The sequence below is a fragment of the Cucumis sativus genome, unplaced genomic scaffold (genome assembly GCF_000004075.3).
Source record: "Cucumis sativus cultivar 9930 unplaced genomic scaffold, Cucumber_9930_V3 scaffold99, whole genome shotgun sequence".
Taxonomy (NCBI): domain Eukaryota; kingdom Viridiplantae; phylum Streptophyta; class Magnoliopsida; order Cucurbitales; family Cucurbitaceae; genus Cucumis; species Cucumis sativus.
In genome coordinates this window covers 65,976-83,758 of record NW_022279586.1, presented here as the reverse complement: position 1 = coordinate 83,758, position 17,783 = coordinate 65,976, and the positions used below count along the sequence as shown (strand labels likewise).

The 17,783-nt window shown below is 36.3% G+C and overlaps 1 protein-coding gene across 11 annotated transcripts in view; it reads left to right on the top strand.

Moving 5' to 3' along the window:
• Positions 1 to 6,977: 6,977 nt before the first annotated feature.
• The window catches only part of LOC116406416 (meiotic recombination protein SPO11-1-like), a 46,425-nt gene continuing 35,619 nt past the window's right edge, over positions 6,978 to 17,783 (top strand). For 6 of the 11 annotated variants that reach the window (XM_031890130.1, XM_031890127.1, XM_031890128.1 and 3 more), the window contains exons 1-2: positions 10,028 to 10,092; positions 10,337 to 10,570. In XM_031890130.1, the coding sequence (XP_031745990.1) occupies positions 10,485 to 10,570 (86 nt within the window). In that variant the 5' untranslated portion in view covers positions 10,028 to 10,092; positions 10,337 to 10,484. Of the gene's footprint in view, positions 7,030 to 9,922; positions 9,946 to 10,027; positions 10,097 to 10,230; positions 10,248 to 10,336; positions 10,571 to 17,783 lie in introns of those variants that run through there. The other 5 variants (XM_031890121.1, XM_031890122.1, XM_031890119.1 and 2 more) reach the window with 5 other exon arrangements.

Below are 17,783 nucleotides of genomic sequence, written 5' to 3'. Positions count from 1 at the left end.
ACTCCTAAGAAATCCCACTCCTGAAGCATCAGTCTCAATAGTAAACGACAATGACCAATTCAGGCAAGTGCTAGCAGCTGATATGGTTGTCATCTGCATAATCTCTCGGTTGCTGCAAATGAACTGATGTTTGTCTTCCTCATCTCCATTTGAATGCATTCTTCTGAAGTAATCTTCAGCTTTTAAATGTGTTGCTGCCGAGATGATTCCTCTTCTCATAAATCTTACACCGAGAGGACTCATTTTCATATAATAACACGTGTTATATTCTAAAGAAATCCTCTTCAGCCAGATGATGTCTTTTGTGTTGTGGCCAAAATTAATCATGCTTCAAATTCTTTTACTTCATGCAGACTTCAACATCCTCGGCTAGAAATCCTAGGTGTTGCCCTCAATATCATCTGAATCTTGGGGGTGTTGCTATAATCATCATTTTCATCTCTGATTTGCAAATAATTACATTATCCTTCAGTATTGAAAAAACGCAGTTGTCACCAAATGCATCTTCGACATGTCTCAATCGTTATCATATGCATCTTCGACGTGTAGCAGTCGTAAGAATATCCATCTGCAAAAAATACAAGAATCATCATCTCCATAAGAAAGGGTTTGAATACCTGATTCATTAGAGATTGGAATGTGTTGCTGGGGTCATTGTCTGAGGCTTCGAAGTGGCAGTAACCATAAGAATCTTCGTAGTGTCGCTTCCGTGAGTGTCGAAATGTCCATGTATTGCAGTCATCACCATCTTCCTCCTTCATCCGTTGCATTTGTCATCATGTGTATCCTCGATTTTAAAGTCATAATCTTGGATGAATCATAGTTGCCACCATGTAGTTTATCTAGTAGTTCTTCAATTATCGGGATAGGGAATTTGATCTGATACTGTTACCATGGTTTGCAGCTCTGCGGTAGTCGCAGCCATCAAAATCTCCAACCCCCATGTGGTCGTCATCATCTTTGATGTGCCGCACTAATAACCACCGGCATCTTGGAGTAAGGGCTGTTATCTCGATCTACATCACCATCTGCCATGTACGCATCTTCTATCACCAACTTCTTCTTCAATTTGCTCCATTTTGTACAATGTCCATCTACATTGTCGAACGTTGATGTGGCGCAGTCGATTGGATCTCCAGCATGGATGTAATATAGCCGATCGGATCTCCAACTCGGTCTTCGATATGTGGAGGTTAAACTCCATCGCGGTGATTCAAATACTGCAGTCCATCGTATCTGTATCTGCAGTTAAATCTTTGAACCATGGCAGTAGATTCTTTCTCTATCTCCATTTTTGTCTTCGGTTTTTTGCTGTCGATCACTCATCCATCTCCATTTTCGATTTCATAGTTTTGTAGTTCTAAAAGGAACTCCTTGGCTCCCTTCGTCTGCCATGTTTTTCAGTCTAGCGGTCCTCAACGAGCATTTCTGCCTTAGATGAAGCTTGAAGTGATCCACCATATAAATTGACCAAACTTCGTATTACATCTTCTTCACACTTTTGTCCAGAATGTCATAGTATGAGGGAATTGGCCTATTAACTAGCACCTAATCCATGGTTCCAGTCAGATATTCCAGCCTATCGTTTTCGCGATTCACCCAACATACCAACGTCCACAATTCCCTAAAAGGTTTCAATTGCTAAGAAGTCAGCTATGATCGATTAAATTACTCCTTATCAACACAATCAATTTTACCCTCATATACAGTGTTTCCCTTTCCTTCACAACGTGTACTCATCTCCAACTGGATTCACATCCAACAAAAAAATTGGGTACTTGGCCAAGTCGAATGACTAGATCGGCAGATCTTCCAACTCAACTCTGAAATGGACTGAAGTCCAAGCCCAACAATTAATTTGTCGCAAGTCCAACTGTAGCAATCAAATGAGCCCAAGTTCACCTAAAGCCCATCCAATTTCTCTATAAATCGAGACCATGACCTTTCAATTTCATAGGGGTCTCTCGTTGGATAAAGAATTGAACCTCCCATGTACTGAAGCTCTTAAGATTCAAACCTCAGCGAGCTCTCAAGATGTCAAAGTTCATATCAATCTGGAGATTAACAACTTCTATCATTTCCTCTGCCTCACCTCTGCATGGAGTCCATCCGATCCTCGTTCAACTCTACTTGCAACTACAATATCCTAAAGATCGAAATCAAGAAGTTATCAACTCTAACTTTTATTCTAGTGAAACCTTCAAAGGCTTTTATGGCCGAGGTTGAATGCACATTTTTCATTAACATCTGAAGCACAACTCTTTGTCAAGCCTTTGCTCTAAATCTCGTGTGTACAGTGATAGCCTCGTTAACCTGGTTTAGATCTATTTTTTTGGTATACCTACTTAGTGACCGGAATGACATTATTTATTTCGAACTGGAACAACACTTGAACGTTTTCTTTGGCTCATTCTTCCTACATTGTTTACTTTCGAATAATAGTCCTAATGAAATGATGGATTGCTCTCACATTCTTTTGAGCTCACTTTTGCCCCGAAATCTGCCTATGGCTAATTGTAAGGCATAAAATATTCTTATCATTCAACGAGTTGAGCCTCCTTGATACACTCCTCTAAGGTTTGAGGGTTGTCTATGTTAGGATTCTAACACCCTCTTCTAATAAAATACCCAACTATGGCTTAAAATATACAGTTTAGACAGCAGCCATACGTGCAAATTTCCTTTATTTATTATATATAGCCCAAAGTTACAGCTACAATAAGGAATGAAAACTAATCGATGACAATGAACAACGAAGAACATTACCAGCACCCTTCACAAGAAGGATACCCCTCTCCTGATCGTGGCTGCTTGGCCGACCTCCCTTACTTAAGATTAGACTAAACCAAAAAGATACCTATCCCTATTTCTCATATCATTCTATTTATACTTCACCCTACAAATTTCTCTACCCAGTGGGACCTCACCTGCACATTCTTTCTATTTCCCACTCAGAATGGTCTCTCTCCTTATCAATGTTGGTGGAGTATAATCCCTTATCCTAACATACGTATTGTAATGATTGGGGGTCTCACAGTCTACTAATCACTTCAGCTTGTAGTGACTGGTTCGAAGCCCTAGTAATATAATATTGCGTACCCTTGGCAGTACTATTTTAACTGCCACTGTCGGGCAGTGGAGCTGAATTAAGCTAAACGAATTTCCTTATGTGCATATGATGTCACTATAAAGATCCTTAAACAATTGCTTGATACGGAGTGATAGTGCAAAATGCCCCTGAAGCTTCTTCGTGTCCCGTGTCATTGAAAAAATCAATTCGAACAATCCTTACTTTCCAAGTCCTCCCAGGATTCAACCTTCTTTCGAATGGTGCGCTCCACCTAATTATCTCAATCCTACTTCTTCTTCCATATCCGAAACCTTAAGTCAATAGGTTCACTCTATAGACTTTCTCTGCTTCAAGTAGGTTAATTAATTTCGCCCAAGGGAAAGAAATGCTTTAGCACGGTATGCCCAGGATTCGAGGATTCAACCTTCGATGAACATTGACATTTCAAGCCTTCTTGTGACCCTTAGCTACGGTCTGTGTTCACCGTAGCACTTGGCTTCGCAATGGTTGTTCTCATCGCAATCGCACTCACTCTCACACTCTTCCTTTAAGTTTGAACATCGAGCCATCGGTTCAGTTCCCTCGAACTCTTCTCTTCTTTGTGTACAATGTGGCCTATTCTCGCATTTCATCCGCCGTTCGATTCATCGATTTCTTCAACTCTAGTAAGATCGATCATGTTCCGGTGTTGAAAGCTCGACATATTTTCTTTTCTCGCGGCGTTCACATCTACCCGTTTATCTCTCAATTTGTCGCGGTGAAGGCCATTAGACGTGTTCACCACCCCAGTGTGGATGGCCCTGATACCAAGGATGCTATAGCGACTCATACTAAACACACACAAATATTTCCACACACAGGGTTAATGAGCAAAACAGTAGGAGCAACGACTGCTGCTAAACTTATGGGCATTTATGTTATGAATGCCCAAAAGATTACACTAGTCACAATGGATCCAAAATAACCGAAGCGGATAAGAATAGGTAAAGTTGAACATACCCACGCTTCCTTTTGGTGATCGGATGCTGGATATCCTCCCCAGGTTGACAATTGGGCAGCCGACTTGGACATAAATGAAAATAAGAACCTACCTACCCAATCCTGAAAAGACCGTAGATTTGATATACCTCCTTACATCAAGTTCTTTCATTCACTAGAGCGACGATGGTGCCCCACTCAGAATGATCCCTTTCCGATCATTCCCTCAAAGGTCATTAATTGTTACTGTTCTATTGTCGTTATCTGCCCCTCCTTTTATATATGTGAACCTCGATTTCTGGGGGATTTTCATACATGACTCTTTCGTAGCTTTTTTTGATGAGATAAATATTTCAGAGTTTAGATTTTTTACTGCCGGGTTCGATAAGTAATGATGAGTTGGAGGTAAATTTTCTAAACTCCTTGGTAATGTCAGGAGTCGTCAAGATTGGATTACTCTCTCTTAAACTATGGCACTTGCTCTGCACCGAGTTCTCCATGCTTTATGATTGATTTTTTATTTTTATATGCAAAGACTATTTACTGAGCTGCAATGCATGAGTTTACATACAAATCGGTTGTAAAACGATGAAAGCAATCATTGGTCAAAGCTTATAGTGCATTAAAAGCTCATGCGATCACTGTTCAAGGAATAGCTCAATGATTTAGGCACCGCTGTTCACAGTATATGATCATTTAAATGGTATCTGGTAGTTGTCATAAATTTTGAGCGTGCAGTTTTTCCAGCGTTCTAGCAAGAGTGACCGGTTTCTGCAGTCAGAGAGTACCGGTTGCATTGTCAATCACGGTGAGCACGAGCAAGTCCTACAAACTTGAACATTTTCTCCTACTCAAATGCTGAACTTTGCGTTTCTTTTCAGGGACGTGGATATCCCAGATGTTCCCAGTAGAAGGTCAAAGAAATTATAGATCATAAACTATTGGCATTATTCTCCTTTTTTAATTGATGATGTGAGTCATTAGAAATATGCACACAATGTCATTGATCAGGTTTAATTGCGGCTTCTCGTTGATGTTTTGAGCGATTGCCTGCATTATTGTTTGGTAGATTAGTGAATCCATACGGTTATAATGACATTCTGACGACATATCGTTTCGGTTCTATGGTGTAGACTCCTCATGATTGAACAATTTAGTCTACTAAGATTATTTAACTGCGAAACTGCGAACTAACCAGTTGTATCACATGTGAAACAATGAGAGCATGATAACTCACTTTCCCTTCAATGTTTTCGACCCATTTCCTTTCCAAAAGCAAATGGCCTACAGATGCATAAGTAAATCTCAATCAATCCCATCAATCTACGATGAGCTTGGAGCTTTTGCTTCAAGATTTTGAAGAAGATACAATCTGACCAAGAACAATGTCTCATCCCATGTGACTTTCATCAGGGTGCGGTGGTCTGCTCTCTTCTAGTTAGCATCATAGTTCAACATTTTAACCTAATATATTGCAACACCTCTTCTTCCTACTGACTATTTGTCCATTTAGGCACATTTTCTAATAATTTTGCTTTTAGTTTTGTTTGTTTCTTCTGTTTAAAAGACTAGGAAAGAAAAAGTAGTTTTCAAGAACATTTTTATCAATTGTTACAAAGAAGTTTAGTCATAAGTAATTTTCATAAGCATAATTTTGTGAAACAAAATTTTCTGCCAATTAGAGGCTTTAGTTTTTTTAGCTTTCAACTTGACTTTGTGATCAATCTCTTCATGTTTGAAAGAAGAAGGCATTTGCCACATTTTAGCGAAGAAGGCATTTACCACTTTTAGCTTTCTCCCCTTTACCACTTTGTTTTAGTGGAGCTACGTGAGGAAAAGGTGCCATGTCTCTGAACTATATTTGATTTATCATTCCATATAATTTCTTACCTTCCAAAATCTGAAATGTACCCAGCAAAAATATTGCTAATATATTTGAATCTATCTATTCTATAACTTATATTCTTGCACTTTCAACGCTTTGATCATAGTCACAAGATGTGTGTGAGAAACAACAAAATGCAACCTTAAACATATTGGGTTAAAGAAATATTCGATATCACTGATTTCAACTTTTGATTATCACTGATTCATCTATAATTTTGGCTGGATCCATGATCTTCCTAACTCATAGTAGTATATGTTTATCATAACCAATATGTCTTACTGTCGTTACAACATCTTTGTGGGTTTTTGTTATTGTTTTGCTTTGTTTTAAAACTGTTGGTTTATTTGACTAGTGACTTACAGTGAGATTTCAGTCTACCTTGACATTTCTCATAACACGACCCGTCCTTGTCTTCTGAGCTAAGAGGATCAGGCTTAGTCAAGTCTACCGTCACATTTCAATTTAATGATCTATTATGTTTGATTTTTCGTGAATTTGTGTTACTTAATGATCTCATTTTGTTTCTCGCTTATCAAATAATTGGAATTAAGAGGAGATTTGAATTCATACATTTGATGAGAATGGTGGAATGCGTGTAAAGATTCGATTTTATTGCCAAAAGTGATCTTCGTGAGATTATGTCTTTCGGTAGTGTTGAAATCCAGCTACTAGTTTCTAATGTTTGGTTCATTTCTTGTTATGGGAGATTGGTTTAAGATATGGAATAAATGTAGTTCACTTTCAGGTTAATAATGTTGCAAAGCTTTTTAATATTCCTTCACACAACCATGGTTCCCTGTATTCAGTCACCTTTATTTTCTTGTGGCAGGCTACATTAAGATATATCAAGGTTGGAGACCAAAGTTGAGAGGCTAAAGTCGGTAGTACAAGTTAAAGATAGGGAGATTGCAACAGTTACACGAATAGTACAATCTCGAGACTTGTCTAAATTCTATGATTTCTCTCTATTTAACATTGAACAAGGAAGTTCTTTTCCACAGGAAGCCAAAGGTAAGGCTGCTTTTAAAGCTCAAATTGACAACAATACAGTAGGAAAATGTTGAACTCCAGATGAAGGGTTATTGGCAATCAGGTTATGGTAGTTGGATGCTGTGAGATAGATACTAGTTTCTATGTAATAATTTTAGTACTAATGTTGTTTTCTGTTTGTGTGCAAAGCAAGTAAGAACTCAACAAATACATGAGATGAAGAAGAAAGAAAAGGAGTACATCAAATTGCAGGTGAGAACCTTTTAGTTATTTTTCGGTTCTAGGCTCAAGTTGGACTCTGTTAGAGGTGTTTATTATTTACAACTGAGATAGGAGCTTTTGTATGTCTAAACTCAAGTCTTAATGGAGAAAAAGAAAGAATTCCTACCAAACCCTTTCATGCAAGACCATAGAATTCCCTTGAAGAGGATTGAATACATAATCATCAGTCTAAAGCTTACAGTACTCAAGAGACAAAAGAGTTGAATTGAAATGTTCATCATGTTTGAAATGCCAACAAAGTTAAATGGTTAGATGAGATGTGTTGAATTCGTGATTGACTCAAAGTAAGTTCATCAACAATACGTAATATTTTCTTCTTCTTGTGTTCTTATTACAGTTTCTTTTTAATTTCTCAGTATTTCTGTGCTTACTAGGGGTGAAGTAGAGATCTTATCACATCTTAGATTGGTGATTTCCAAGTGCTGTACTTTATGTACTTTTAAAGTATTTCATTTGGATGTCATCTACCTCTAAGCCTAAACGCTACAATGACAATGGAAGATATTAGGCTGTGCAGTAGGTGATAAATTTCAGGTTTCTCTTAGGGTGGAATTAGAAGAGAATCTAAGGTGTTTTGTACACAGAAAAAGAGAGGGAATATAAATGATGATTGATCATGTAAGCAAATAATCGGGTTGTTTTGTTAAGGAGTCAAAGGGAATTTAGATGAATGGGAAGGACAGGTTGGAAGGAGTGATTAGATTTTATGAAATTTATGGACCAAGTTACCGTGGGGGGGAATTACGTTGAATGGTTTGTCCAATTAAAAATTTCCATTACTTTTATGGTACCCTTATTGTCCCTTTTCGTCTCTTTTTCTATCACTCGAGATCCCTTCCTTAGCCTTGCCTTTATCCAAATTATTGTCTATTTCTTGTAGCCAGTGAGTCCATCTAGCTTTGCTTAAAAATGTTAATTACCATGATACATATAACTACGCCTTAATAATGCCTTTTATTGTTTGTTTTTGGTTTTTGTTTTTGTTTTTTCTTTTTTGATTTAACAGTTAAAATCTATGTGTTGGTATAACGTACCACAACGTATCTATTCTTATATTGCTATATCTTATTTACTTCAAATCAATGTCTTACGAGCTAACATCTTATTTCATGAATATACGCACTTACATTCTCACTTAGCGTGGCTCTAGGTTTTCATATTTGCAAACTCACAAGTGAGAAAGAGTGTTGGATGTTATGTTAAATTTACTCTCTTATCCATTAGCTTAAGCTTCTATATGTATTGGTGCTTTCTTGATACACTCAAATATTTCTCTTTTATTACTTGTTTTCTCAACTGATATGTATCATAAGACCTTTTACATGTCTTCATCAACATGATACTTAAAATACAAAGCTCAACCTCTTTTTTGCCACTCCATGGCATGAGTATCCTGGCCCATTAGTCATTTTTCTTGAAAACTTAAACCAGGTTATGGAAGACATATTTGAGAGTGTTTTTACGAAACTAGTTAACAAAATTGATTTTTACAAAGCTAAATGTTTTGTTAAAAGTGATATTTCATGGCATATTAACGTTCGTTTGTGTCTATACTTTTACCAAGTGATTTTGTAACATAAAAAGTAATTTCCAATGACTCGAAAACATGTTTGGAACTTAACAGAGGTAGGAAAAATTCAAATGCAAAAATAGACATGGTATCGTTGGCTTGTCTGATTCTTACTTCCTTTCTCTTTTATTTCATTTTTTGGAAAAATTTGATGAGATATGACATTAGTTTGTTGTTGATTGTTCTATCATTATGGTTATTAGATGTTGAACCATCTTTTTCTCTCTCTCTTTGGTCTTTTGTGTTGCTTTTGATTCTATATGTTCTTAATTTTAATGTCTTGGGTCTTTGTCGGTGGTGGAGATTAGAGATGCTTGTGTTCTGAAGAAGATAATGGAAGAATTTTTTATTTGTATTATGTGAGATTCTTTTGTGATTTTCATTTTGCATTTGTTGGAATGGAAAGAAAAATTACTCTGTTATCCATGCTTAGTTAAGTTTTAGTTAAGTCTACCTTGACATTTCTCATAACACGACCCGTCCTTGTCTTCTGAGCTAAGAGGATCAGGCTTAGTCAAGTTCTACCGTCACATTTCAATTTAACGATCTATTATGTTTGATTTTTCGTGAATTTGTGTTACTTAATGATCTATTTTGTTTTCTCGCTTATCAAATAATTGGAATTAAGAAGGAGATTTGTTTAACATTTGATGAGAATGGTGATGCGTTAAAGATTCGATTTTATAAACTAAGTGTCTTCGTGAGATTATGTCTTTCGGTAGTGTTGAAAGAGCTGCTGTTTCTAATTTTGGTTCATTTCTTGTTGTGGGAGATTGGTTTAAGATATGGAATAAAAGGTCTCTACATTTCAGGGTAATAATGTTGCAAAGCTTTTTAATATTCCTTCACACAACCATGGTTCCGTGTATTCAGTCACCTTTATATTCTTGTGTCAGGGTACAATATAAATCATATCTGATGTTGTGAAGACATCAAAGTTGAGAGGCTAAAGTCGGTAGTACAAGTTTAAAGATAGGGAGATTGCAACAGTTACACGAATAGTACAATCTCGAGACTTGTCTAAATTCTATGATTTCTCTCTATTTAACATTGAACAAGGAAGTTCTTTTCCACAGGAAGCCAAAGGTAAGGCTGCTTTTAAAGCTCAAATTGACAAGCTACAGTAGGAAAATGTTGAACTCCTGAGGAAGGGTTATTGGCAATCAGGTTATGGTAGTTGGATGCTGTGAGATAGATACTAGTTTCTATGTAATTAATTTTAGTACTAATGTTGGTTTTCTGTTTGTGTGCAAAGCAAGTAGGAACTCAACAAATACCTGAGGTGAAGAAGAAAGAAAAGGAGTACATCAAATTGTGTGTGAGATACCTTTTAGGTTATTTTTCGGTTCTAGGCTCAAGTTGGATTCAGGTTATATAGGAGTTTTTGTATGTCTAAACCAAAGTATCAAGTCTTAATGGAGAAAAAGAAAGCATCTATATCAGGAACGGAGATAATGAATTTGCTACAAGTATATTTTAAGTTATTTATCAATATTTTACCCGACTAATGGAATCATTCCTTTCATTTACTGGCTTTTGTAATGTATGATATGAACAGAAAGAGGGGTGACGACGTGGAACTTGGAATGGCAAGAAAACTGATAACGATTTCTATAAAAGGATAGTATGTTAAAACCTCTATTTTAAATGTTTGTGCATGAGCATGATTGTTAGTGGTTAAATGAACATATTCTCATAATTGTCTCATGGTTAGGTGGATTGCTTATGAAGTTAAAAATCAAGAATTGACGTCAGAGAATGCTTATTTAAAGACATTGACCAGTAAATGCAGGTTTGCAACAATTTTGTTATTGTCTGTGTTTTAAGTTTACTAAATTTTTATCAAATAAATTTTGGAAGGGGTGGTGAGCATGCAATAAAACAAGTTTGTACGAATGCATCTATTCCGTCTTATTAATTTTGTGATATTGAGGTCTTTTTGCCATTCTTTTATTGAATTATTTTTGTGAATTTTAATTCTTGAAGTTGATTGGTTTTATTGGTTTATTTGATAGACAAAAAAACCCCCTAAATTTGTATCAGATATGGTTTTAGTAATTTGTTTTCTTAAGATTCAATCCCTTACATTTTGTTTAGTTAATTATTCCTTGTTTGGTATAATTAATTTTTTTTTAATCTATTTGTTTGTTTTTATTTTTATTTTTTTAGTTTGAAAGAGCTTTTGTGATCAAATTTCTTTAAACTTTGTTTGATCGATGATGAATGAATGAGAATAGAGGAAGGTCATACTAGTTCGCAAACTAAATGAAATAACATGTTTAACACTACTCATGCATTGTTGATACTACAAACTGAAGAACATTAGGTTTTCTTATAATGGACTTGAGATATGCGGCATCTTTTGGAAACATTACATTTTTTTCAGTCAGTTATGCAAGCATGACTGGTATTTTTGAATCTCATTAGTCAATTCGTAGACATTTGACCCTTCTGGATGTTTATAATTGTAGTTTGTGTTTACTCCATTTATTCATTTGATTTTCAGAATATTTGTACAAGTTATATTTTATTTCTTCCTTATTAAACATAATTGATTTTCTTTTTTGAACTTGGCCTACACAAGCTTGAGATACTTAAGGGCATACATGATATGTCACGTTTCTACTTTTAAGGACATCAATGATTAATCAACCATAATTCGGCAAGAGCTTTAGAACTTAAAATCCAGAACTCAAATAAACATATATCCTTCTACAAAGTTGTTGAAAAACGTCTTGTTATTCATACCTAAAATTTTCAACTTCAGATTCCAACGGATGTACTCTACAGCCCTCTGGAAGTTCACATTGTTCAGAACCACCTGTATTCTGACCTTTCTTGCTTTCTACCGCCAAAACGCAACTCTCCGTTACTCAAATTAAATCAAAAACCCCAACTTAGAAAATAGACTACAAAATGAAAACTTTTAAGACTAATTTCACTCAAAACACTCGAGTGGATTGTGAGAAACTTAATACTAAATTTGGCCTATTTATAGAGTTCATTGCATGAGTACAAGTTGACACCTCATCAGTTGCTTAAATTCACCTTAAACCTTCTTAAGGAACCTCCTACTTACTTTACACCTTAAAATGCATGCTAACAAGGTTTTACACCTCACTAAAACCTTAAACCGCTTGCCCTTATCATGCCACATAGTTGTCCAAAACGCATAGTTAACTTCCAAGGTCATCTCACCTAGTTTCTCGCCCAAACTACATAACCCAACTTAGAAAAGTTATAACTTAAAATCCATAACTCTTTTGACAAAACTTTCTTCTACAAAGTTTCTCTAAATGTGTTTTCTTCCCTAAAAAATTTTTCCTGAAATTTTGAGGGAAGAAAACGCCAAACGATGCGTTCTGTAGCGTTCTAAGAGTGTAGCTTGCTCAGATTCACTCGCAAACTGACCCTTTTGCCTTCTTTTGTCCAAACGTCAACTTTCTCATATCCAAAACGCCCAGCAACCTTCTTCAATAAACTAGACTCAAATTATGAGGTTTTTCAAGTCTAGATTGAGTGTAATTTTCCGAGTTGTGAGAAACTCGCTTTCTGAAGTTAGCTAAAACACCTAACCTCTTTAATACCTTCTTTCTTGCCAACTCTTAAACACACAAAACCCTAAACCCTAACCTCTAAAACCCATTTTGCCAAGTCAACATCAATACGCCTTAAAAAGTACTATTCTTTGATATTGAACCAAAAACTTTCCTTCTTTCAAACCTCTTAAACTCTTTGTAAAAAGACTACACTACCCAAAGTTTGGGTCTTACATAAAGAAAGAAGAAGATAGACTCAAGATATAAAAATAAGGAAGTTAATCATCTCGAAAGAAAAGATATAAGGAGAATTTCATTTTGATGCCTCTTGATCTTTAACTGATCTTCGCTATTCCTTTCTACCTCATTACCCATTTATGTGGAAAGACCTGGTTGGATAGCCATAGGTCCAAGGTTTACTATGTTTTTTTACTAGTTTTGGAAAAGCCAATTAATTCAGTTTAGTAGAGGTGTAAAACGGAGATTGCTTGAGTTCGACGAATGAAAGAGAGCTCGTACCCGCAAACTTTTCCTTGATTCTGCACTCTTGTGGGTAATAGGCTTTCCTTCCTTGTCGTAGGTTCCTTTTGTTGGACTTTTTCCTTCCCTCCTTCTTACTTGTTCATCATACCATAGTAATAAAGAATTTCTTAGCAAATAAGCTACTTTCTCTCCTTCAACTACTGATCAATTAGAACCTCGCGTCTGCACGCACCTTGTTTTTAGGACTTTAGGAAATGGAAGAATGTCAGATCGAATAATTTGACTTTATGTACACTAATATAAAGTGAATGGGTGTCTATCTTTTAGCTTTTCTTGATATACATGAATATAGGACAACCATAGAGTAGATGAGATTAGGGGAAGATTCTTGAGACCTCAACCTTTGCCGCGACTATCAATATATTTTCACACCTCTTTTCCTTGCCTTTGTGTCGTTAGTTTGGGAATCAGGAAGAAGCTAAGCAAGGCATGAAGAAATTATTAACCATTCTAGATGTCCATTCAGGTTGGATGCCAAATACGAGAAAACCTTTCTGAAGAGTATGAATGTGAAATTCTCATAAGCAATGAGATAGCCACTAGCTTAACCAACCATGAGCCACACCCCGTAGTGTCGATCGTACCCCTTCAGTTCTTTTTCGAAACCTCCAAAAAATTGAGTGAAGCATCAAAATGAAATTCTTTCACTTCGTTTTCAATCTATTTTCTAGAGAGCTTTACAAATAAGGTCTTCAACGCAGAACCTAATTACAAACTGGTACAATTGTCTTTCTGTAAGAAGGTATCATGTCCATTTATCACAAGAGATCGAGCTTAGAAGGTTCAAATGCACTTAAATAATGAGAAGGATCATTATGGGTAGTGCCAAGAGGCACAATTCAATATGCGTGAGAAGCGCATTTAAGAAAAAAGGTTTGAGGAGGAGGGGAGATCCAGATACTCGTTGGAGACTCCAACCAGCATGATTAGTTGTCTTCCTGCTCTCAAAAGTCTACCTGGAAATAAAAGGAAGTTTCAGAAACTTTAGGATGAAAGGCATAGGAAGGCATAGGAGCGAGGGAGTCAAAACCTTGCATTTCTGAATTTGAGCTAATACCTACGGTATTTCGACTATCTATTTCTCCTTTTAAGCCACTTATCTAATTACCTCATGAATGAAAGAGTGATCCATCCTTAGCAAGAAGAGCTGAAACTGGGAATGAATAAAAGGAAATAAGAAGGAATGAGGCTTCCTGCTCCAAAAGAAGACGGTAAAGCTTTTGGTCTCGCCTTTTCTCCTCTGCCTTTCTTTTGCACTCCTTTCAAAGTAACTCATTATTATACATAATCAATTCTATTTCCCTTTCATGGGATAGATGATGGAATTTCCGCAAATTCGATTAGGATGAAGAAGCCCACGTAGCAGTTGTGAGTTTTTCACGGACTGACTCGTACATTATCGTTCTCAGCACCTCTAGTAGAGGATTCCACTTCTTATGGAAAAAGTTCAAGACCTAGGCTTGATCTTTGTAAATGAGAATATATAGAAAGATAAAAATCTAAGATAGAAGTAGTTGGGCACAAAAAAATATATAGATAGATTTTCGCTTGATTGTAGGCAATATCCCAAAAATACCCTATCTTATGGAGCCTTTGTTTTTGTTCAATGGATAAACAAGTCTAGAGGATGAGTAGGAGGTACGAAGAATATTGCACTAGATTTTTGGTTCATTTTGCAAAGGAAGAATATTGACAAAGATCATTGATAACAAACTTTTCTAGAAGTTCTTTTCTCATATGGACCCCGTCCAGAGGACTTGTTTATCCAATTAAAAGAGTCATGTTCCTTTAAAAAGAAGTTTATGATGTAGGCTTTTTATTTGACGTTAGGAGTTATTCCAATTAATATCCATCCAGATTCCACTAAAGTTGCATACGTTAGGAGTATTAAAACTGGCTATCCATTAGGGAATTTGAGAGTTATTTCACTAAAGTCCTAATCCTTTATAAAACAATTTTTCACCACAAACAAATAAGTGTAAAGATAAAAAAAAATCAGAACTATGTTGTATTCACAAAATATACAAGTTATTTGGTTATACATTACAATTTCTTTAATTATTTTTGGATTCACCATATTTTTGGAGTTTGATTCAGTAAAAAGTTGGACAGTGTATAAAATTTCGTAAAAGAAACTGTTTTTTATATTTATTATTATTAATATTTTAAAGAAACTAAATGACACTATAAGAAATAATATTTATACAAACTCAGGAACCACATATATGCATAATGCATATTACAACTCATCTAAACGTGCAGCACTTAAAAAATTCATCAACAATTGTAGTCATGATTCAAGAATCTAAGGACACCTTGAACTCGGCTTTTATAAAATCATTGTGGAGTTCTAAGGATATTGGCTGGGATTATGTGGCTTCTGTTGGATCTTCTGGGGGAATTCTTACCATGTGGGATAGCAGTAAAATATCTGTAACAGAGGTCATTAAAAGACGCCTCTCTTTGTCAATCAAATGCCTCACTTTGTGCAAAAAGGTTTGTTGGATCACAAATGTCTATGGCCCTTGTGGTTGCAGAGAAAGGAAATTGGTTTGGCCCGAATTGTCTTCCTTGGCTGATTGTTCGGTCGTGGCCTGGTGCATAGGTGGGGATTTTAATATCACTCGTTGGGCCCGGGAAAGATTTCCTTTTGGCAGAAGTACTAGAGGAATGTCATTGATTCAATAAGTTTATTGACATGGTTTCTCTCATGGAAATTCCATTGCAAAATGGAAGGTTCACTTAGGTCTAGAGACGGTAATTCTCGTTGAAGATCATTATTAGACAGATTCTTCATAAAATCAGACGTGGGATGTTTGTTTTGAAAATTCTTCGGGTTTCTCGAAAAGCACGCATCTTCTCGGATACTTTCCTTTATTCTTGGAGGCTAGTTCTTTTCTTTGGGGTCCCTCTCCTTTTCGGTTTTGTAACAGCTGGTTGGTGTCCAGTGATTCTAATCAGATTATTGTTGAAATAGTGAGCAACTCTAACTTCCAGGGATGGGTTGGTTTCATATCTTCATGAGCAGTTGAGATCAGTTAAATTGGCAGTAAAAGCTTGGAATATTGCTGCGCAAGCTAAGGTAAAAAAAAACAGAGAAATCCTTGATGTCAAAATTAGAAAAATATGATTCTGTGGCTGAGTTGATTGGATTCAAATCAAGAAGAGTTGAATTCTAGAGCTGCTTTGCAAGCGGAATTACTTAGTATTTATCAAAACGAAGAGCGTAATTTTATTCAGAAGAGTAAACTCAATTGGCATTTCTTTGGGTGATGAGAATACGAGCTTCTTCCACCGGTTTTTTAAATGCGAAAAAAAGAAGGAACCTCATAACTGAATTAAAAAATGATGATGGGGTTGTCTCGACTTCATTCCGCGACATTGACAACGTCTTGTGCTGGAATTTTTTGAGTCACTTTATACCAGAATTCCGGGGGACAGATTCATCCCTATTAACAGTAATTGGTCTTGTGTTTCCTCAATTCAGAATGAGGCTCTTGTTACCCAATTTTCAGTGAGGAGGAGATCTTTAAGGCATTAAAGGCACTTGGCAACAATAAAGCTCCGGGCCCGGATGGCTTCATAGTGAAGTTCCTAATCACCCAATGGTCTATTTTCAAGGATATCTTCAAATCACTAATGTATGATTTCCACATAAATGGAAGATTAAATGCTTGCATCCAAGAAAACTTCATTTGTTTAGTGCAGAAAAAAGAGAATGTGACTCTAGTCAAGGATTTCCGTCCAATCAGCCTTACTACGTTAGCATACAAGGTTGTTGCAAAGGTTTTATCTGAACGTCTAAAACAAGTTATGGATGCAATTATAAGCCCCACTCAAAGCGCCTTTATTGAAGGTAGGCAAATTCTTAACCCAATATTAATTGCTAACGAGGCCGTGGAAGATTATAGGGCAAAACGGAAAAAAGGATGGATTTTAAAACTATGACTTGGAAAAAGCCTTTGATAGGGTGAATTGGAACTTTTTAGAAAAAAAATTTATCTTTGAAAAAGTTTAGTTCCAAATGGATATCATGGATAATGGGCTGCCTAAAAAATCCAAAGTATTCAGTCTTCATCAATGGTAAGCCTAGAAGGTCGGATAACAACATCTAGAGGTATCCGTCAAGGGGACCCCCTCTCCCCCTTTTTATTCCTCCTAGTAAGTGAGGTTTTAGGAGAAATCATAAACAAGCTTCATATTAACAGCCAGTTTGAAAGGTTTCCTTGTTGGCAAAGACTTGATCCACCTCCCTTTGCTTCAATTTGTCGATGATACTCTTCTTTTTTTATTCCAGCTTCCGATTATATATTTAGGTCTCCCTTTGAGAGGCTACCCTCGACAAAAGTCTTTTTGGCAACCAGTCATTGATCGAATTCACAAGAAACTTGAAAGGTGGAAAAGATATAACATCTCTAGAGGCGAAAGACAAACCTTATGCAACTCAGTTCTGGTTAGCCTTCCTACATACTACCTACTTTATTTTCTGTACCTGAGAATGTGGCTGCCTCTTTGTTAAAGTGAGTTTGCGGAGTGAAGGAAAAGGTCTGCAATACTCCTTGAAAGATCAGGGGAAGCAGAAGATTGGTGTTCTATATTCTGGTTTGCTTATTAGTATTTTGTTGTTTGGAATTTTGGATTAGGAGGTTTTCTTTGTTTGATGTTTGTGAATTATATGTAACGTGACTCATTTTCTGAGGTTCACGGTTTGCTTATGTTGTAAGTTGTGTTTGAATTGTCAATATAATAGTAAACACTACATCAGTGTTCTATCGTGATGTCAGTCCTTGGAATGCAATGGCTGCACACGATTGGGGGTAACTGAAGTGGATTGGCGGAAACTCACTTTAACTTTCATACAAAATGAAAAGAATGTTGTTATAAGGGGTGACCCGAGTTTGACAAAGACTAGAGTGAGTCCTG